Here is a 23,516-nt window from a genome sequence, read left to right on the forward strand (position 1 = left end):
ACGACAGGATAACACGGTATCCTAAGCTGTAATTTTGTCACAATCGACAGAGCATTGTTTAAACCTTACAGTCGCCTAGGCTCGCTCAGTTAACAAAACTGACTCAAAGCCATAGTAATGTACTCATTATCTTATGCAGATTTGATTATTCATTCCGAAATCATTCCTGAAAGATGAAGAGTGATAGTTTTGTATTACTAAATCTTCTTGACTGATATTACTATACAAGTCGCTCACTATTTTTGTATATCTAGAAGGTAATTTCCTCCGTAGATTATATATTTGTCGTCTCAGCTGTACTATTCTTAAAAACACAGGTCTCGCTCTCAGATATTTATAGCTATAAGCATTATCTCCCAGATAACCCTCCAAACAAACATGGCCTAGAAGTAATCATGTCCCTAGGCTATTTTCTCCAGTTGTTGAATCCTGAGTTTCGCGGTTAAGTTAATCATCACTAATACCAGCACAATAGAGGTTTTCACTATCTTAATAGCCCAAAACAAATTCAACGACAACCCTGATCACAACAATTTTCAATCTATTTACTTAACCTCTTTAAAACACTGATGCACAAATTCCAATACAGCAGGAGAAAGGCTGTCTCGTATAGTTTATGTTGGACGAGGTTATGATATTCCATGGGGAATACATTATATTATACAATTTAAATTCATGTTATACTCTACATGGACCCATTTTTCAAACAACAAATTACTTATCCAAAAAATGAAATAAATTTGCAGCAAGACAGACAGCCATGAACTCTTGGTCCGGAATAACAATTTAAAATATGTGTGATAGGTAAAAAACAAAACAAAACAGAAAAATAACGGTGCACATTTGAAGTCCGCATGATAGATGCGTTACACTTTTTTCTTAATAAAAAGAAAATAAAAGAAATAAACACCAATAATTAATGTCGCACAGATTATGTACGAATTAAACGTTTAAAAATTTAAATGAAAAACAAAAAAAATTGTACACATCTTTAAGATGCTATAAAATAGAAGGCCAGAGTGTCCGGCCAATCTAGCCACTAGCAAAATATTATGATTTTTGCCATTATCGGCCCACACCCCAAAATCTCATAGTAAATACCAAATTAGCAGTAGTTCACTACAAGAAAAGAGCCCAACATTTTTTAAAGATAATCTGCGCAATATGCCAAAGAGCTGACCATGGATTGAAATCACAGTACGGAGGTGAACCTGTGAGCAGCTCAATCAGAGTGCATCCATCCAAAACTTCATATATCAGATGCCACACAAATTCTGGACATATTGATCACCTACACAGCGGAATTAAACATAAGGACTGCAATACACTTCCACATAAAGGAAGTAAATATAGATTCAATGCTGTAAAGCTAATAATTTATAAGGGGTTAAACAATTTCACATTAAAAATATGCAATGCAGGACATGGCCTTGACTGATCATTATTTATTCTTAAATACAAGAAAATGTATAAGGTGTTTACAAAATGGTATTGACATGGAGTGCCTTGAGCAGTGATGTAGCCATCTGCTTCACCAAAACATGTCCACCGGAACTCTGTCCTTCTTGATGCTCCTCAATTAGATTCTGAATCTTTTCACACAAGTCATTAGCCACAATCAATTGCTTTGGACGTGGATGGTGCTCGTATACAGCCTGAAATAGGATTAAAAATATAAGACTAAACATAATCCTAGGAATGACACAAGATTGAGGTGCTTTCTTTATCCTAAAGTCAGACCATAGGGTTATATTACTAGATTCAACAATCTTCTTACCTAAATTTTTCTTAAAAGAATGACATGTTAGACACACACAGAGATCTGGAACCAATATGTACATAATTGAATAGTGAAAAGCACATTTACTGACTACAACTTTAAATACATTTGGAGCTTAATATATATGCTGAAGTACTTCTCAGATCCTCATGTTAGATCAAATAAAACATGTAGAACCCTAATGATTCTTTGTGCATTCCTAGAACTAATGTTTGCTCATTTGTGCCTCTATTACAATTTTGTCTAAATTCATCGGGATTCTCAGATGTGCATTTTGTGTATCCCCTGTAGAACCCTAATGATTATATGTGCATTACCAGCACTATTGTTTCCTCATTTGTGCCTACAATTTTGGCTAAATTCATCAGGATTCTCATGCATGCATTTAATGTATCGCCAGAAGAAGGGTTGACTGTGTACTTTCACACATAGGAGGAAAATGATAATAAGAAACTTGCATGCATATCACTAATTAAAGGAAGAAGTAAGAATTCTGATACATTTAATTAGACATAAAAGGTACTAGAGTTACCAATGGGGATGCTAGCAATGCAAGCTAAATATTAAGATGCTAGATATGCAATTAATCATACAATATGTTATTAAAGATATTTTAGCCAAATATCTAACCAAGCTTGTATTTCAGTTAAAATAAGGTGCAGCCAATTTCCTCTTTGTTTTTTCATTTATGGCAATGTTACTACCAGCTAACCACCCAAGTAGACTCCTTGCAAATTTAATTCATTATATACTAGTGACAAATACACTAGTGTAACAAATTAATCACAGAAATATAGCCACCATAAATACTCTGAATGTCACATGAGATGAAACAGGTTGAAGCACTAATAGTTCTTTGTTCTTCAGTTTGTTTCGTAGTCAAGTGTAATGGATTAGAAACAAAACAAAACAATAGACACCTTTGCGCTCAAAATTCAGGATAAATATAGAATATAAAACTACAAACCCATATTTGAGAAGCAAGTATATTACCATAACCTATAAAAGAAAAGTAGAAACCTTCTAGGTTCACAATAACAAATACCATGATGATAAAGCCAATAAAACTGAAAATAAATTTGTCACGGAAATAAATCACTAGTGCCTCGCTGCAGATCAATCCAATAACGCTTTTAAATGACAAAAGATAAATTTTCCAACCTTTATTAGTTTGAGCAAGTTCAGACGGGCCATAGCATCTCGATCATCGAGCCTTGAAATGAGTAACGGCATTAAGTCAGGGGCAGCCAAATTGGATATTCGGGATGATTTCCTGGAATGAAAGAAAATAGTGAACACAAACATTTGAGCTACAACATGGCATTAAACTACGAAGATCTTAGAATACTTGAAAGACAACTTAAAATCAGGTGCATCCTTGACCTATATAAAAAAACCATCCGAGTCTAACTTTTGAGCATTAACGAACACAGGGAAATTCACCGATCTAATTCAAATATAAATTATAATTCCGCAAATCCCATTGGTTCCTAACTCTTTATGCACTTCAAGTGCCTACTAATTAAAAAGGGCTAAAGATTTAACTAACAATGTAAGACCACCTTCAGATTATTTGAACCGTTGTCCATTCTAAACAATGTTATAAATATGAACATATTAAGATTGTTCTGCATTATATTCATAGATTCTACATCAGCAAAGCAAAGAGTGAAGATTTGATTAAAATCATAGTGGTATGTAATACATGTTTAATAGGACATACGTAATAATTTTCAAGAAAGGCTCCAATATATGTAGAAAATGCTGCTGTGGACAGGACTGAAAGAAGTTGACCAACTTCTGAACAACATCCTTTCTCAACATAGCTTGCTCTACTTTTTTCTTGTCATTGTCATGTGCCAGACAAAGAGCAATAGAATCTAATGCCGTCACGGACCAAATGTCCTCTTCAAGTAGGCTCAAGTACACATCCAATCCTCCATGAGCCCTTACCTGTTCCCTTGAGATAGATGATGCATGTGCCATATCAAAAAGCAAAGGTAATGCATATTTTTTTAAAGGGGAGCCTGACATGATATAATGCATCAGATGTGGAATGATTCCATTCTTTGCTGCTTGTTCCTGTCTCCTCTTATTTAACTTGCATAGATTAAATAGTGCATTGAGGGCCTTCAGATAATAGACAAAGTAAGAAAGCATTAGGTTGTACTTTACTTTTAACACCCGACAATCACATAAATTAGTGCCATTGCACAAGAAAAGATCACTAAGTTTTATCCGCATGCACTTGGACCAAGACTTTTCAATACAATCAAGTTTTTCAGCATCTTCATACATTTGTTCACAGGTAATTAACACAATCTAGCACAAAAACAGTACAATTAAGCGTCACTTTGTATCTTGGTACGTATTCCACAATTTCACATTGTAAAAACATAAACTGTGTTATAAAAGACACTTCTATTCTAACTTAAGAGAGTATCTACAGCCTTCTGTTTTCGATCCAGAAGGTAAACTAATTTCCCACTACAGGTATTACAATAATTTACGAGCAAACCAAGCAGTAAATACTTGATATCCTAGGACATCTGCAGCAAGCGCTGGCATGAAGTAACTTCCATGTCCAGGTATTGATTATAACTTATCTAAATGCTAGCATATATACAATATTTGCAAAATTTATTCCAGAAAAATGCTTCAATTCGGGAATTAACCAATTAGAGATCCTGTAAAATCCAGTGACCTCATTGCTCAAGTTCTTACCAGTCAAATTAATTAGATACAGTTCACCGATTAAAGGCTCTTAAGTGATCAGTACTTAACTCTCATTCATAAGTCCCCTGTCCCCTACTCCAATCATGTTCAAGCAGTCAAGCTCCCACAAAAAAAGATTCACTTCAAATACATAAACATAGAAATAGCGGTGTTTGCTGTCCTAAAGAATAGCTAGTTGATAACATGTTTGAAACACTGACCTCATGGTGGATCTGGGATACAAGAGGACCTTCCTCTGTTTTGAGATCAAGGTTTGGGACCAAATGTTTAATTGCATCTGCCCTCTGAAGATTCTCTAAACAGTGCGGGTCGTTTGAAAGATAATTTATGCACTTCAGCAGCTATCAGATAATATAGGCAAAAGTGAATACAGAATTAGAGTGGTTTAGAGAGAGAATTAGGTTAACCAAAAAAGGGATAGACAAAGTTAGCCATAAAAGATATTTTATACCTTCAAAAGGATAGCAGGTTCTATCTTGTTAAACATCTGAAAAATATAACAGAGCATGCTATGACTGCACATGTAGGACTTTACAGTTGTGTCTGACTCAGCAAACCGCAGTAAAAGGTCGACCACCATATCTATATATCTCCGCATAACATCAGCATTCCAATGTGGAGCCATATGGAGATTTAATCGAGATGATGTAGGAGTCCGAGGTCGAGCACTTAAAACTCCAGAACCAGAGAGTACACCAGACTCTCTCTGAGATGCAAATTCTAATGCAGAGACAGCTCCGCCGCTTGATGAAGGTGGTACTACCTTCGTACTTGAAACTTTCCATGAGCTTTTAAGCACAGGTTCCAAGTTTGCATGTTCTCTTCCACATCCAGAAACCTCTGTAAAGTAAAGAAAACTTTCTTGGAATTATCAAGCGATAGTGTTAGAAGTAGGATACTATCAATATTAATATCTATTTAATCTCTATGACTGTATATGCTATAATTGTTAATATAGGTTTTGGCCAATACAAGGTTATATGATGCAACTCGGCATAACATACTTTCTTATATGTTACTAAAAGTAGGATGATCTTGGGAGAGGAGAACGATATAATATATAAAACAAATCGCTTCTGCAGCTGTTCTGGCTCTTTTTTTCCTTGCTTAAAAGGTCCATTCTTCTATATTCGGGTTGACCTATGTGTCTCAAAGCTTAATGGTAGAGTAAACGTTTGAGAGGCATCAGGAACGTTAATATAATTTGCGGAGACTTGACAGTCTTCTATTGTCTAGGAAATTGAGAAGTCATATTTTTTTATTATAAATAAGTGTTCTCGAAATTGTCTGCATATAATAGAATTGAAAAGGGAATTACAGAGAGCAATATATTTTCGGTCGTTCTATGTTTAACGTTGTGATAATTAGGAGAATTTAGTCCAGAAACCATTGACTCGGACCAAAAAAATTCAGGATCACTAGACATTTGTTGGAAAACTACAGCATTATAGAGTAACCCACCTCCAGTAGAAATGGCAGCTAGTTGAGTTGCCTCATTCAAACTATACAGAGTGCTGATAAGCCTAAGTAATATTCCAGTTTTTGCAGCTATACGGAAAAGATCATTCCTAGAGCTCGACCACTGAAGCTTAAATACCTGCCACAATCCGTCAATTGCAAGATGAACCATTTCCCTGCATGTCATTAATTCTTGAATTATACACACAAACAATTACAGGTAAAAGCATGTACGAGGAGTTTGATCTGCTAAAGAACTTTCAAGATGCATCTGATAAGTGGAAGTCATGTAAAAATTTGTAAAAGATGACTTGACAAAGAAACTGGAAAAAAGGCGCAATACATCATACCAGCTAATATATACAACACAAAAACTTTTGCTAATACAGCCACATGAGTTATGAAAGATTATAAAACTGTATTCGACTTGAATATTTCCCTTTCTCATAATGGAATTGCAAGTTTAAGTAACTCTTGTAATCTCAGACTTTTTAGAAACAGCTGACTGCTATTACAACTAAATTTATTCAGCTATCACAATTTGCTTATGCTGAGTTACTGGGTCCTTTGCCACATATTAGAAGTAACATTCTTGTTACTTTCTTTGGATTCTTCAATATTTTTGTCAATGTCATTAATAGTTTATATCTATATATTTAAGTACAAGAATAGAAACAATGAAAGAAAGTAACAATTTTTACATCCTCTGTAATTTCTAGAACAACATAAAACGATGAATCAAAAGAAACATATGGCATATCGGAGTGTAAACGATTCACATCAAGCACGAACCTGTGGTTTTTATAGTCAGCCTCAAGAAAGCTCACAAGAATGGTAATACCACGGCAAGCAATAAACATATGCAAAGTCATGCGGCTGTATAAAGCAGGAGTCAATTCTTATTCTTATTACTTGAATAAATATAATTATGCCACAGGGATTAAGAGCAAAAAACCATATACCTTGAGTGACAAAACTGATGCAGGAATTTTGCTGCTTCCATACGAATTTCATGAGGGCGGTCAGGTACAGCAAAGCCCATGACTGTTGGAATCTGCAATGAAATAGTAATAGTGTTATCCAATAAACAATAATACAAACCATAAAGGAGTGTCAAAATAAAGAGCTATATACTAATGAGACAGACTTTCGTCACTCATTTATGTTCAAATTTTTTTATTCCAGAAAAGGTGTCATACTGGTGGACTACAGATTCTAGTGTGCGCACCAATTTTGTAGAGTTAACTACATGGTGCAAATCCAGACTGTCAACTCATCATGAACCACTTACAGAAGAACCCAACTCAGAACACTGAATCTCATGTCACTTTTCAGAATGTCGAGCCTGAGAGCAGAAATATTGCACACGACTTACCAGGCCTGCTAGACAAGCGCTTTCCTGAATTTCAGTGCTATCCCTGGTAATCTCATTTAAAACTTGAAGCACCGAGCATATGACCTGTTTGAAAAAAGATTATCATGATAGCTGCCAATGTACGAGGATAGCTAGGTTCAAAAATTATAGTTGCAAAGCCTTATAGAATGACATACGCGAATGTTTGGAACCTCCAGTAGCTCCACTAGAGGAACAAAACCATGCTGGGTAAGGAAACCAAGCCTTTGCTCAGGACTTTGGTGAAAGAAAGCTGTTAATTTTTGGCAAGCAGAAACAAGCACGTCTTCTGGTTCATCTGGCCTCAGAGACGAAATTAATCTGCTATATTCCACCCCCTAGATATACAGAGAAATTACCATTTAGCTCAAAAAAAGATTTTTTTCTCTTTCTATCGGTAGTTGTCAAATTCTTAAGCTAATATTGTCCGGAAAAAGCTTTTTTCAAATTTTGATAGGCCATACAAGTTGTCAATATAAGAAATCAATTCCAAAGGTTGGAGACTTTGGGTGTTATTATTAGTGAATGTGTACTAGTTCTTTGCTTAAGCAGAAAAATTATAGCAGTCAACCTTGTATACATTCAACAGACGAATTATTTTTATGATACAGTGCAGTCTTACATAAAGAATGTTGCAGAAAAGGTGCATGTAGGCCCATATAAAAAACATGTGCTGTTATAATACAAATGCATATTCCTCTATGGCCATATGATCAATTTCATCACTAATGTAGAATTCATTGCTTCTTTATGAGGAGAATCTGATTATGTGCAGATCCGCCTAAACTAGAGTAGATTCCAAATTATGCTGAGCTTTTGGTGTGCTTGATGTCTGCTCAATTATCAAGTCCACCAAGCTCAAATGACATTTTTATGAAATAGACATAGGGTTATGCAGAAAATGAAGACTACCTACAGATCAGGCTATTTATATTAATTACCCTGGAATCTGGATAACAAAAATATAAATGAAAAATCGAAACTTAAATCAATTTCTGAAATCCTACGAATCACTGTAATTAAAGAAGTTTTGACATGACTCTTCTTTATGATTAGCATATTTTCTATCTTTACACAGTTGAATTGCACCAACATCATACGTTGACAAAACATGAATAGATGATCTGGTAAACCAAACTCTTCCATATTAGAAGGGTTACACTATGTATGTAGTTCGTGTCTTAGTGATATGCTTGTTGACTTCAGAGATGTTCTAAAAAGAAAATAACACAATAAATAAATTCACCTTTGGAGGGCTATACTCTTGGCTTTTCGATGACGCACTAGATGAACCGTTTTCAGCATGATTAGAGCTTTCTTCTACACAAACTTTTCTTGAAATGATGCTTTTGCTACTAAAAGTAGGAGAACCCGTTTCATCATTAACCAACATTTTATCCTGGCCGGTCAAGTCAGAGACCTGGTGAAGCTCTGATGATGTCTCAGGATCACCGAATATACCCCTAAGAGGATTATGTTCAGCATTCTTGTCCACATCGGCAGTATCTACTTTAAGAAATTCTGTTTCAGAGTCCTGGAATTTTAAATTGAAAGACATCAATAGAGATATATGAGATCTACTACAAAAGGCACAAAACAGTTCTGAAAAAGATAACACACATCGCAGCTGCTTTATCATAATGCTTCTATCATCAAACTGAGAGTGTGTGATTGCTAAGCTACGGCAAGAAACAAGTTATTAAAGAATTGAAATATACTCTCACTTTCTAGATGTTCCGAACACAACAGGCAGCAAAGGTTTCGTGTATCTAGTTTAAGCATCTTGTTGGCAAGGGGTTATTAAGTTGCATTGCCGTTGGTGGTGTCAGTACTTCATAATTCAATACACTAAGCATGCATATCCTCACTTGTCATTACAATTTCATACATGATATCGATATTTTGGGTGAGCTCATGGGATTCTTAATGGAAAACCAGAATCTTAACTGTGTAAAATGGAAAAACTAATGACATGTATGATAATACTGGACATGTAAACACCAATTCTCCAAGTCACATAGGAAAAAACACTAGCACTCACCTCGGATTTCTTGGCATGGAGATTGTCAACAGAGTTCTGATCATCTCCATTCGATGTCTCAGCATCCTCAGAACATAAGCTTTTAGAAAGTAAAGCTTGCTCACTAAAATAATAAGTAATCAGACATTAACTCAATTATAATAATGCAAACTAGCTACAATCTGCAAACCTTTATACAAGTTCAGTCTCCGACAGTGTATTCATCATATGCCGTCATAATGATTATTTATATAAGCAAGAAAGTGTACTGTGTAGTAACCTTTAAACAATCAAACCAAATTCTTAAATTTTTTAAAAAAAAGGAAAACACAAAGATGGTTCAATAATTACAAGCTAACTCCTAAAATATGAATAGAAAGCGCAACAGAAGTGAAAAAGCAAAATGTAAACCTCCAGAGTATTTGTAGCTTTTATGGGGAAAATGGATGAAGAAGCGGAAAAGTGGAAATCAAGTTGCCTACCTTGATGTTTCACTGTCACGAAGGGGAGAGTGTACCATACGCCTGGATCTTTGAATCCAAGGGTGGGAAAGCAGAGTCTTGGCATCCAGCCTCTGCCTGTAATCCTGAAAAGTAAGTATCGAAGTGAATACAAGTAATAAGGATTTGTAGATATTAGACGGGTTACATTATTTTCACAAATGGATCTAAGACAGGATAACATGGTAAACTAAGCTGGATTCTTTTCGCAATTGTAAAATATATTAGGCAGAACATGATGCAAGCCTAAGTTCGCACAGTCAACATTATGCAGATTCAATTGTACATTCAGAAACCATTTCTGAACTAACAAGATGCAGAGCTCTTGACTAATAATGCGATAATTTAGATCCTAGATCAGCTATCACATGATCAATAATCGAATAATCAGCTACAACTATTTAATGCTCTGTGATCTTGATAGATTTAACCACCATCACCCCGATGACTTAACACAGTTCTATCGTCTTAGGAGGATGCATCCTACTCCATTTCAAACAATCTATCTATTCATCTACGTTACAAAGCCAAATAATTTTTCTGGCTGGTCTCTCTTAACTCTAAAAGTAATCATATCCACAAATTCCAGAATTTCGCACTCAACTTAATCAACATCAATATTGAATATGGGGCTAATAGAAAGGTTTGAATTGAAAATTCAATCTAAGCCACGGCGATTAAGTGTTAAATGCAAACTGGTACACATAAAGGTCTACATAGCGAACAAATTTTTAACAGTGACATCCTGATAACAAAAAATATCAATCTATCTACTTTACCTTTCTGAAACACAGACGCAAAAAATTCATTATAACAGGAGAAAGGCTATCGGGTAACGGCAGCTGCGTATCCTGAAAGTTAAGGAAAGAAATGAAGATTAGTAATTTGTTTTTATGATAACGAGGTGCCCGGGCCAGCTTAGGCCCACCTCGACTAATCACGCAGAGGGTCAGCAGATTATAATTTTGCAGTCCACGGACCAACTTATAAATTTATGGATTAATAGTATCCAATAAAATCCACAATTGAATAGCTACTTTATTGTTTTATAAACTTTTTCCCATTGAACAACTCGAGACTGAAATATTAGTATATATTAGCCAGGGTTCTGATAGCCTACAGCGAGTGAGTTTTTAAATTAGAGAGTTTGAACTAATAGATATATGTGAACTCATTCTAAAATTAAAAAAAAAAAATCCTAAAAACCCTAAATTTGCAGCTAGAAAGACAGCCAAAAAGTATTATTTTAGAATAAAAAATTTAAATCTGGCTCATCGCAGCAGCAGATAATTCAAGAATGTATATGTTTACACACTTGAGATGTGCGTGACAGGTAATATAAAAACAAAACAATCATGATGCAAATGCGAAACCGGCGTGATAGGCAAGATCTCTACTTAAAATAGTCATTCCTGTTGCAACGCTCTACTGGAATGCGTTACAGTTTTTTCTTTAAAAAAAAGAGAAAGAAAGATAATACACACCGCTACATCATGTTGCGCAAATTAGGTATGCGTCACATGTCAAAAATTAAAAAAAAAATACAAATAGTAGCATAAATCTATGATGTTCAAATAAAAGAAAAAGGTAAATAATACACACCGATACTTCATGTTGCAGAGATTATGTATGCTTCACACGTCAAAAAATTTATAAAAAAAAATACAAATTGTAGTACATATCTATGATGTTCCCTCATGTGCTATAAAGGCCAACCTATGCTGTCACTTGGAGAATAAAATGATTTTATGCTTTATGTTAACACCCCAAAATCTTAGTAAAAACTAAATTCACGGTAGCTCATTACAAGAATACACCATGACAATTTAAAAAAATAACCTGCACAATCTGCCAAAGAGCTGGCCAGGGCCCGAGATCATAGTATGGAGGTAAACCTGTGAGCAGCTCAATCACAGTGCATCCAACACTCCATATATCAGATGCCGCACAAACTCCAGACATGTTGATCACCTACACAAGCATAACTAAATAAAAGGACTGCAATACACTTACCACAAAAAGGACTTAAATGCACATTCAATGCTGTAATTCATATAAATGTAAGGACTTGAACACTTTCGCATTAATAAAGTATGCAAATATGGAATGCAGGGATATGGCCTTGATTGATCATAAGACAGGCCGTCAAGGATACTATACCCACTTGATGTATTAATCTGTGAAGCAGGGCATATTGCTCTAATAGACAAACTAGGTAACTCAAGATATTCAGGATTCGGCAATACTTCTAAGCAGCATTTTAGAAAATTCAGGTTGAACAATCATAACAAACAACCAAGAGAAATTGTGTTGCACATATGGGTATGATGTATGGTTCATTTCGAGAGCAGGGAATGCCAATTTTTTGTTTTTATTAAAAACTATACATGGGCAAATAGCAAGCCCTTGGACAGGTTTGCCTCATTATACATGCCTGGTCTCATGGTCAAGTCTGAGAAACAAACACAATTATGGCAAGGCTGGCACCCAGGTTCAAATCACGAAATCAGAAGAAATATTGGGTCATAATTACTGATCTGCTGCCGAGTATAAGATATCCGCAAAAAAGATTATATGTTGTTTTAATAAATCATATATATGTAAGTAGGTAAATAAGAAAAACAACAAACCAAATACATACGAATCTGTAACTTGCTAGAACATCATTCTTTCAATCCACATACAATAAGATGAATTTAAGTAATAAGTTGCTTTTTTCTCCGAATATTATACTGAAATCGTCACTTGACATATGTCAATAACAATTTCGCCAACAAGAATTTTTATCCCATAATCCAATATCTCCCCGACACTTTGTCAAGCAAACCATCTTACTTCTATTCCACACAATAGTATTGATTGCTGTCAATATCAAATGCATTCATATAATTGTATCAGCCGTCTTTTGAGCCAGGGATGCTTAAACGACTAGTAGTAAAAAGTTGACAAGTCATTCTTTACACATATATTAAATAGTTATATATGTAACTTAACAAAACACATCAATTTCATATTTTTAATTCAATAGTAAAAGAATAGTAAGGTCAAATAAAGCACGACTATTACATAATAACATCCAAATATCAAATTTAGCAATATCAAACATATCCCAGAAAATGAAAAAAAATAAGTGATGATGAAAATCAAGCAAAGTAATTAATCTCAATATCATGTTAATTTCCATCTGCTTCTTGTGTATTGTCATTGGTTTGAGTGGACGATGTTACACCATAATCGTGGTCATCACAGCAATAAGTCGAGCTTAAAAGTCCTCAATGCTTAAGTACCTTCAGAGTAGTCGTCTTCGTGATAACCATGCTAGTGACTTTTAGTACTTGTGAATTTATAATGCAATATATTATTGTAGGTCGTTCGGAATTATTTCCTTCTTGACTAAACACCTTCAAATATTTCTACAAAAATACTTACAGATAAATATACACTGACATGTGACATTTGCATTCTAAATCTTTGATTTAAAAATAGATCAATATGCATTACTAAAATGTAAACAGTAAACACCACTAAATTACTCATATATTGATGAATAATCAGATGTTTGTGAAATACACGATCCATTATGATACATCTATTAAAAGACATTAACATCAATTTGTGGAAGCACAATAATTGTATCATCTACTAAATAAATTAGAGGTATTATTCCAAATCTATTGAAACACATGTTTGTGATAAAAAAACTGCAGAGAAATAAAAAATTACAATGTCAAAGATTTTACTATTATTTATAGTAATGACTAGTGATGAAACTATAACCAACTCTGGCACCTTCATCCCTATCATAAGAAAAGTACCTCAGGGGCCATCCAATATGCTGTCCCGGCAGATTCGTTACTATTTGTATCAGTTAACTTTGTAGCAACACCAAAATCTGCAAGTTTCACAAGGCCCTGAAAAGCATATACATTGTAAGTAACCCAAAAACAAGGATCAAAAGAGAGATACTTGCGTTACAAAATGAAACATTATGTGAAACCTGCTACGAGGACTTAGCGAAACAGTAAAGAAGCTAGCATATAGATATCAAAAGGAGAGTTAAAGAGATTATGGATGGCATGTACTCACAGGTGTGTATAACAGTTATCACTGAGTACGGATACAGTATGGCCTCCGAGGGAATGTACCCCCAAATAAAAACAAAACTAATTTAGCAAGTATAGATCATTTACATAATTACATGTATATGATAGTAGTTAAAATATCTACTTAACTATACTTATTTTATCTCACACCGAATCTCTTAAAGAAACTTTTTAGACAAGGATTGTAAAGAGTTCATTGTGCAATCAAATGGCAATGAATTGGATGAAATATTGCTTACTAACGTATATTGAGAAGGAAATGTCTGAATATGTCTCAACGTAAAATATAATTAAACAACTCTATGCATCTTATACAAGATATCATCTGTTTTAAATCCAATTGACAAGAAGCTAAAGATATATTATGAAACTATAGATGGGAGATAAAAACTCTTACCAATAAAAAAATATTTGAGCCATGAAAAGTAGTTTAGAGAAATAATAATCTGAAAACATGTAAAGAAAATGTTTTGGGGCCTGTGATTTTGATGTATGAGGGTTTTATTTGAGTTGGCTAGGAGATGAGCATGTGCTTGAGTGATAGATTTTATGATAAAAATTACTCCTTAAATTATCCCCAATTAACTACTTCCCCGAGAGTAGGAGTAGGGATGTGATAGTGTGGAAGAACATTGCAGAGAATTTACTAAAGAAGGGTGAGTTGTTAAATTTGTTAATATGTGATTAAGATCATTATAACTTATTGTCTAGAAAAGTAAAATGAACAAAGAATCTAGCCTTCTAGAGAAGAGCGTTTATGAAATATTAATTGGCCAATAATTTATACACTAGTTTTCTTTACCTCAGGACAATGTATAATGTAATATATTTTTTCCCTTCTATACAAACATACGAACTTATCAACAAAGGCCAAAACATAATAACAAGAGTTTTCGCCTATTAAGGAAAATTGGAAAATTGCACTATTAAACATGTACAGAAAAGCATATACATTTGTTAGAGTATTTAGAAATCAGATAACATAGAACAAATGAGACGAAGAATCAAAGGACTTGCTTGCACAAGAGCAATCATACTAGAAGGAACACTTGCACTGAAATGTAAAAGTTTAAAATGACAGCTAATTTTTCAAAACTAAAATTCAATTACCTCTTTGGTTGTCAATATATTTGCACCCTTAATATCCCGATGAATCACACCTTGTTCATGCAGGTAAACTAGACCCTCCAAAACCTAGTCACAACCGCCGGGTGTCAAAACAAGACTTGGAATGAAAATGAGGACGAAGAGGCATGACAAACCTGAGTAATGTACACCGCAACAAGAGATTCTGGAAATGGGCCAAAATTCGCCGGCTTAATGATGTTTGCCAAAGAACCATTTTCCACGTACCTTTGCAAAACCATAGATATTGATAAAGTCAAGGAATAAGTGCAGTTTAAAACGAAACAATGTGTTAGAATTCCTAGTTGTCGGGTTTATAGTACTAAACCATTACAAAGATTCATAAATAGATCGTTTTAGCATCCTTACTCGAGAAATATGTGGAGATGACTCGTTGTCATGGAAGATCCAAGATATTTCACGATATTTTTGTGGTTAAGGTTCTGTAAAAAATGAAAAAGAAAAGGAGAAAGATCAGTGCATATATAAATGATAGGTAATAATTCAAACCTCGAATATAAAACGGTTAAGTAACCAGTCCATCTAAAACCTTAAGATGTTAGAGGAAGAGTGAATCACGAATACCCATCGTTTGGGCAATAATTCGCCTTTGTGTTCATAATAAATTGTAAGAATTTACTTGACAAAAAAATTGTGAGAATTTTGAAACTTTTTCCTTTGGAGTGGGGGGAGGGAGGATGCGAGGACTATAGACCAGCGCCAATTGTGTAGTCCGAGTTTGGATCTCTTGATCAAAATTTTCAGTTTTTAGAGGAACTAATGTGAGTGGAAAGGAGTTTGCCTTAGCCAGTCAAACACGTACTTCAAAAATGAATAATCTTAAAGTGATATGATTCATCAGAAATGTATAGGCAGAAGCTATGGTCGTTAGATGGAACATAAGAACTAGCCAGATTCCAATATGTATATAAAATAAGTATTTGCAAGTGTAAATCATAATTATACGAGTGGATATATTAGAAGGGAATAAAATTACCTTGAGCAAATCAATTTCTTGCTGTAGCATTCACGTATTCAACCAGTGGCATAATAACCCATAAAGATACATAAAGTCAGCTTAACTTTATGGGAAGAATATAAAACTATAGAAGTGTGTTGAAACAACAAATAAGGAGCACAAAAAATCAATAACATTGCACTTACATGAACCATTTTCTTAAAAGTTCAAGATAAACTACATCAGTTAATAAAACATTAAAATTAATAATTCTGAAGCTGAACCACAAAAGGTATATAGCATAATAAAGCTTAAAAATGATGATGTAGAAGCTATTAGAGACATAATTTCTCATATACTGCCTAAGACTGACCCAATTGCAATAGAATTTTCAGTCATTTGTTGCACAGTTAAGTATAAAGCCGGAAAATTATGTAAAACGCAAGGAACACCAATACTCAAAGTTAATATTGATTGCAACATACAATATGTAAAGGTAGGTAAGGGGGAAAGTAAATTTATAGATGTAGAAGAAAAATCGTACCATTATATTTTTAAGATCTTCATCCTTGATATTCTCCAAAGAAACTTGCTTGATTGCAACAAATTCTCCATTCTCCAAATTCAAACCTTTGTAAACTATACCATGAGCTCCTCTTCCAATCTCATCACCAAGCATCTAAAATAGAAATGCACATTTAATGGAGAGAGGGGAGGGAGAGATAGAGGTAGACAGAGAGGGGGGCGAGAGACAGAGAGAGAGAGAGCGCGAGAGAGACTTACACGAAACCAAAACATATACAATTAAAGCACCAAAAATATTACATACAAGTAAGAAAGAGAGAGAGGGAGAGAGAGAGAGGGGGAGGGAGAGAGAGTTACATGAAACCAAAACGTATGCAATTAAAGCACGAAAAACATTAAATACAATTAAGACATAGTACAATTCAAAATATCAAGTTCACAAAATTCAAAATCAAGCATAAAAATCAACAAGTCCTCAACAGGGTGTGTGTGAGAAGGGTGTGTGTGAGAGAGAGGAAGATATGAAAATGAAGCACAAATAATGAAAAACCTTACATGAAATGAACACAAATACATTAAAACTTGCTCCTACATAACAATAAATTCAAAAATCATGTTAACAAAAACAAAAAAGAAGTCAAAAGAAATGCAAAATTCTTACATATGTGTTATCGATAATAGTCTTTGGTTTCTGAGACGCTAACAGGCGAGGCATCTTCCTTGAAATCGTAATAAATTGTCGCCGGTGATCGGAAAGTTTGAAACTCCGTTGAGTTATAGAGAAGAAGGAGCACGAGTGTAATTAGTGGGGTCGAATGAAAAAGAGGACATGTTGACAAACGTGGACTGTTTGGTTTAATATAAAGTCTTTGTACTTTTTTGGTGCCAGCTTGATTTTTGTAGGGGTGCCTTTTTTTAGTATATTTGTATTCTTTTTTTATTTTCTTTGCTATTGTTTTTAAAGATGATAGAGTGATAAGGTTGGTATATTTAAATCTTGATAAATAAATATGATTGAGATAGAAAATTTTATTCATTTAGCAAGATTATTCATTTATCAAATTTGAAATATATTATCCCTATTATATTGGGGCCCGGAAAAAATATGCATTTAATAGGATTATTTGTTTATCGGATATTTATTTATCGATTTTTTACCGTATATGAAACTTTGATGGGATACTTTTCTATTATTTTGTTCATATTTTGTGAAAATTAAAATGAATTGACTCGAATAGGTGTTTTTAAATTTTAATTCTCTTTTTAATTATATATATATATATATATATTCTTTTTTTGTTTATTTTGAATTATTTTTTTAAAAAAATAACGATCACATTATTATGAAATTGTGATGGTACACTTTTATATTATTTTGAGTATTTTTTTATAAATTAAAATAATTTCAAATGAGTAAGTAGTTGTTATTCTCTTTTCGATTGTATTTATTTTTTTCCAAAACTGTTGCTTGATTTGAAAAGGAATAAAAAAGTTGATTTGAGATTGCAAATTTTTAATACCATATGTACAGGAAAGAATTACCTCATTACCTCAAAAATAAATGTGTTGTTGAGTATACAACAACGAAAGCAAAAGGCAAAGCGAATAAACAAGAACAAGAAAATAAACGACAATCACACAAGACAAAGATTTACGTGGTTCGGAAATTCCTACTCCACAAGCCGCACTAATTTTGTATTGATCTCTCACAATTTGTTGTGTTATGATTTTACAATTACATGAGTATTTATAAGAGAAGAAACTAGGCCTAAATCAAAATTACAGTCCAAATCTGAAAAGTAGACTAATCCATAAACTAATCTGAATCTGAATAGTCTATTTTCATGGGCTTAATTAATAGACTCCACAAAACCCAACAATCTCCCACTTGGAGTCTGGCCAATCTTCACTTCACTCTTGTAAGTCTAGTAAAATCAATTCTTCAATCAATAACTCTAACTAGTGCAAAGCCTTCTCATCAATCAATTCTGAAGGCCAGTTGAAGCTACGCAAAGCTTCAACTTTTCATTCGTAACCACCTTAGTCAACATATCTGCAGGATTCTTTGAACCAAGGATTTTCTTCAAGGACAAAGTATCATTGCTTATCAACTCTCTTGTAAAGTGATATCTCAGCTGAATATGCTTCGTCCTAGCATGAAACACGGGATTCTTCGCAAGATGAATAACACTCTGACTGTCGCTATACAAAGCACTGTCCGCCTGTTTCTTTCCCAACTCCTCAAGAAAATTTTTCAACCAAATCATCTCCTTACTAGCTTCAGAGATAGCCATATATTCTGCTTCTGTGGTTGAAAGAGCAACACTCTTTTGAAGTCGAGACATCCAACTAACTGCGGTGCCACCCAAAGTGAAAATATAACCCGTTGTACTTTTTCTTGTGTCCAAACATCCACCCAAATCTGCATCAGAGAACCCTTCCAAGATAACATCTTTCTTACTGAAACATAGTGCAACCTTGGATGTGCCTTTCAAGTAGCGTAACAACCACTTGACTGCTTCCCAATGCTCTCTTCCTGAATTAGACATAAATCTGCTAACAACTCCCACTGCATGAGCAATGTCTGGCCTTGTACACACCATAGCATACTTCTGGTCTTTGCATCTTGGACACTGAATTTCTGTAACAATTTCTCAACATACTTCTCTTGAGATAATTTTAAAGTACCTTCAGTTTTATCCCTTATGATGCTCATACCAAGTATTTGTTTTGCTGCACCCATATCCTTCATCTCAAACTCCTCAGACATCTGTCTCTTTAACCTGTTGATTTCCCTCATATTTGATCCTGCTATCAACATGTCATCAACATACAACAACAATATGATATAAGATGAATCAAACTGTTTAAAGTAAAAACAATGATCCATAACACTCCTCGTGTACCCATTCTTCATCATAAAGCTGTCAAACTTCAAGTACCATTGTCTCGGTGCTTGCTTTAAACCATACAAGCTTTTTATAAGCTTGCAAGCAAGGTTTTCTTTCCCAGCTACCTGAAATCCCTCTGGCTAAACCATGTAGATGTCTTCCTCAAGATCATCATGTAAGAACGCAGTCTTAACATCTAGTTGCTCTAGATGTAACTCCTCTGCAGCCACAATACTTAGCACAATTCTAACTGTAGTCATCTTAACAACGGGAGAAAATATATCGGTATAGTCAATACCCTTTTTCTGTTGATAACCCTTGACTACTAACCTTGCCTTGTATCTCTTGCTGCCATCATGTTCTTCTTTGATCCTGAACACCCACGTATTATGTAAAGCCTTCTTTCCTGCTGGTAACTCTGTTAAAGACCAAGTCTCATTCTTCTCAAGAGAACTCATCTCCTCATCCATGGCTGATTTCCACTGAACTGAATCATTCACTTGTACTGCCTCTGAATAACACTGAGGCTTCCGTCCTCGGTCAATAACATATAATATGCTGAAGGAGAATATCTTTGTGGTGGCCTCACACTTCTGCTAGATTTTCTTATCTCGGTCTGTGGAGTTACTGGAACCCTGTCATCAACATACTCCGAACTCCCACTATTTCCTGCAAGATCTGTTTCTGTAATATCTTCAAGCACTGCTTCCTCTTTCTCAGGTTGTTCCTTTGTAAACTCAGAATCGACTACAAGCTTATCCTTATACACTGCATTCTCATTAAAAGTAACATCTCTACTTCTAACGACCTTCTTAGTCAGTTCATCCCAAAAACGGTAATTCATATCATCTGAGCCATAACCAATAAGGATACACTTCTTTGCTTTCGGATCAAGCTTGTCCCTATCGGAAACTTTAACACGCACATAAGAAACACAACCAAAAACTCGCAAGTGTGAAAGATTTACCTCTTTTTCCTGCCACTCTTCTTCAGGAATCTTGAACCCCAAAGGACTTGAAGGTCCTCTATTTAGGAGATACGCAGCTGTGCTAACTGCATCAGCCGAAAACATCTTTGGCAACCCTGCATGTAATCTCATACTCTTGGCCCTCTCATTCAAGGTTCTATTCATGCGCTCTGCAACACCATTCTGTTGTGGTGTCTCTGGAATAGTTTTAATCATTCTAATCCCAAATTCCGCGCAATAACTTTTAAACTCATCACTACTGTATTCACCTCCATTATCTGACATCAAACTCTTCACTTTTAAACCGGTCTGATTTTCAACTTCAGTCTTCCACTTCTTGAAAGTAGCAAACACATCTGATTTATTCTTCAAAAATAAACCCACACCTTTCTAGTGGAATCATCAATGAAAGTGACATAGTAGCGAGATCCACCCAACGACACAACTGTTGTTGGACCATATACATTTGTATGAACTAGCTCTAACTTCTTAGCTTTGGGGGTCCTCCCTGATTTTGTAAAAGTAACACGTTTCTGCTTTCCAAGAAAACATGGCTCACAGAGTCCAACTTCCACATTCTTCAACTCTGGAATCTTCCCCTTCGAAGTTAACAGCTTCATACCTTTTTCACTCATATGACCAAGCCTTTTGTGCCACAAAGTTGAAGACTCAATCTCATCAGCAACTGCATTTGCTTCATAGCTAGATTGTTTAACAATGTATAAAGTCCCCTTTTTCTCTCCACGAGCAATGACTAGATTCCCTTTTATAACCTTCCACTGTCTGTCTCCGAAAGTAACTCGATACCCTTTCTTATCTAACTGACCCACAGATAACAACATCTTCTTCAGTCTAGGAATGTACCTTACATCTTTCAACGTCCAGCTAGTTCCAAAAGAGGTTCTGATATTAATATCTCCGATGCCCGCAATATCCAAAGTCTCATCATCAGCAAGACGAACTTTACCAAAATTTCCAACTCTGAAATTTAACATTAAATCCTTGCAAGGGGTAGCATGGAATGATGCACCAGAATTCATAACCCATGATTCAACCGAACATTCAACACAACAAATTAAAGCATCGGCATCCTCTACTTCTTCAACTACGTTAGCTAAATTATCCTCTTTACTCTTTCCTTTTGGAGCCGCGGGAGCCGTGCACTGATTCCTGAAGTGACCCTTCTTCTGACAATTCCAACAAACAATATCCTTGCGATCTTTGGATTGTCCTCTCTTCTGTGACTTCGATCTGCTACGCCCCTTATTCTGCCCCTTTTCGAACTTTCTGCCTCTACTCTCAGCACTCAACAAGGAACCTGACGACTCTCCTGAGTTTCTCCTACGAATATCTTCTCCAAGAATCGAATCTCGAACTCCATCAAAAGTCATCTTACCGCTTCCAGATGAATTACTTATAGCAGTGACAAATCCCGACCAACTGTCTGGTAATGAGGATGCCAACAACAAGGCTTGTACTTCATCATCGAATTTAATATCCACCGATGCCAATCTTGCTAGGATGGAATTAAATTCGTTCACATGATCAGCAACACAATCGCCTTCATTCAATCTAGTGGCAACTAACAAGCGAATCAAATACACCTTATTTGAAGCAGACGGCTTCTCATACATGTTTGACAAAGCGTTGATCAAACCATAAGTTGTCGTTTCCTTGACGATATTGTAAGCAACGTTCTTCGCCAAAGTCAACCTGACAACCCCCAGAGCCTGCCTGTCCAAAAGCTTCCAGTCTTCATCCTTCATTGCAGTTGGTTTCTTCTCTTCCAGCGGTTCATGTAGTTTTTTCTGATACAAATAATCATCAATTTGCATCTTCCAAAACCCATAATCTTTGCCATCAAATTTGTCGATCTTTACCTTCCCGTCTTCTGCCATCGCTCCCACTCGCCTGAAAACCTAGGCTCTGATACCAGTTGTTGAGTATACAACAACGAAAGCAAAACCCAAAGCGAATAAACAAGAACAAGAAAATAAACGACAATCACACAAGACAAAGATTTACGTGGTTCGGAAATTCCTACTCCACAAGCCGCACTAATTTTGTATTGATCTCTCACAATTTGTTGTGTTATGATTTTACAATTACATGAGTATTTATAAGAGAAGAAAGTAGGCCTAAATCAAAATTACAGTCCAAATCTGAAAAGTAGACTAATCTATAAACTAATCTGAATCTGAATAGTCTATTTTCATGGGCTTAATTAATAGACTCCACAAAACTTAACATGTGTAGTGTCCAAAATAGGGCGAAGTACAATAATACCCGTTTTTTGCACTCCAGCAACGAGAATAACGATTCGCGGGGGAGATGGCTGAAAATACCTGATTGATTACGCATTCAAGTATTGGGTATTAGCTAATACGCAATTACAGTTTGGGTGATACTCAATAAGTAAATATATGTCGGGTATCACTTAATATCTTATTCTTCAAAAGCTGAATACACAAGACTATTTTGGGTATCCTTTAAAATTTATTATCAGACTTGAGGTTGAACAAAATACACAATTATATTCTGGGTATCTGGAATACGCATATTGGATTGGGGTAAGTTTGCTGAATTGCATCCATGCTTACATTCACTTTTGAGCGGGTGGATGGTAAGCTATTAATAAACGGGTATTGCTGGAATACGCATAAGAAGCTTGGGTATCATTATTCAAAAACTTAACACGCATGTGATGTTTGGGTAAAGCATAGGCTTCTGGATTTACTTAGTACGCATTACAGGATTGGGTAATATGATACAACTTTTTCATGAAGATCGCTAAAGATACGCAATTCATGTTTGAGTAACACTAATTCACATATGCAGATGGGTAAAACACGGTTTACTGGGTGAAGGATACGCATCTCAGACTGGGGTATTATAATAAGAATTCTAAGAACTCAGGTTGAACAAAATACGCATTTATGGTTTGGGTCTTGTGACGTAAACATGATTTTAACTTCTGGATACGCAAATGAAAGTTGGGTATCCGTGAATACGCATGTTGGATCGAGGTTGCTTATATTCACTTTTGAATGGTTGAAGGAT

The 23,516-nt window shown here is 35.1% G+C and overlaps 1 protein-coding gene across 13 annotated transcripts in view; it reads right to left on the reverse strand.

Annotated features, from left to right (window-relative positions):
- LOC141677367 (MAP3K epsilon protein kinase 1-like) overlaps positions 1-23,516 on the reverse strand; it is an 80,092-nt gene that overhangs the window by 1,513 nt on the left and 55,063 nt on the right. For 2 of the 13 annotated variants that reach the window (XR_012557400.1, XR_012557398.1), the window contains exons 3-24: positions 16,618-16,752; positions 16,113-16,133; positions 15,485-15,558; positions 15,253-15,343; positions 15,101-15,184; positions 13,703-13,798; positions 11,727-11,858; positions 10,667-10,738; positions 9,870-9,973; positions 9,409-9,511; positions 8,614-8,901; positions 7,526-7,705; positions 7,350-7,433; positions 6,937-7,028; positions 6,767-6,850; positions 5,978-6,150; positions 4,968-5,356; positions 4,717-4,857; positions 3,504-3,910; positions 2,942-3,053; positions 1,483-1,655; positions 1,181-1,291 (exon numbers count right to left, since the gene is read on the reverse strand). Coding sequence is in view for 2 of the 13 variants with exons in the window: in XM_074483262.1 (XP_074339363.1) it covers positions 1,288-1,291; positions 1,483-1,655; positions 2,942-3,053; positions 3,504-3,910; positions 4,717-4,857; positions 4,968-5,356; positions 5,978-6,150; positions 6,767-6,850; positions 6,937-7,028; positions 7,350-7,433; positions 7,526-7,705; positions 8,614-8,901; positions 9,409-9,511; positions 9,870-9,973; positions 10,667-10,738; positions 11,727-11,858; positions 13,703-13,798; positions 15,101-15,184; positions 15,253-15,343; positions 15,485-15,558; positions 16,113-16,133; positions 16,618-16,752 (3,039 nt within the window). In the remaining 11 variants the exon portion in view is untranslated. The other 11 variants (XR_012557402.1, XR_012557403.1, XR_012557405.1 and 8 more) reach the window with 11 other exon arrangements.

Source organism: Apium graveolens, chromosome 8 (assembly GCF_009905375.1).
Source record: "Apium graveolens cultivar Ventura chromosome 8, ASM990537v1, whole genome shotgun sequence".
NCBI classification, from domain to species: domain Eukaryota; kingdom Viridiplantae; phylum Streptophyta; class Magnoliopsida; order Apiales; family Apiaceae; genus Apium; species Apium graveolens.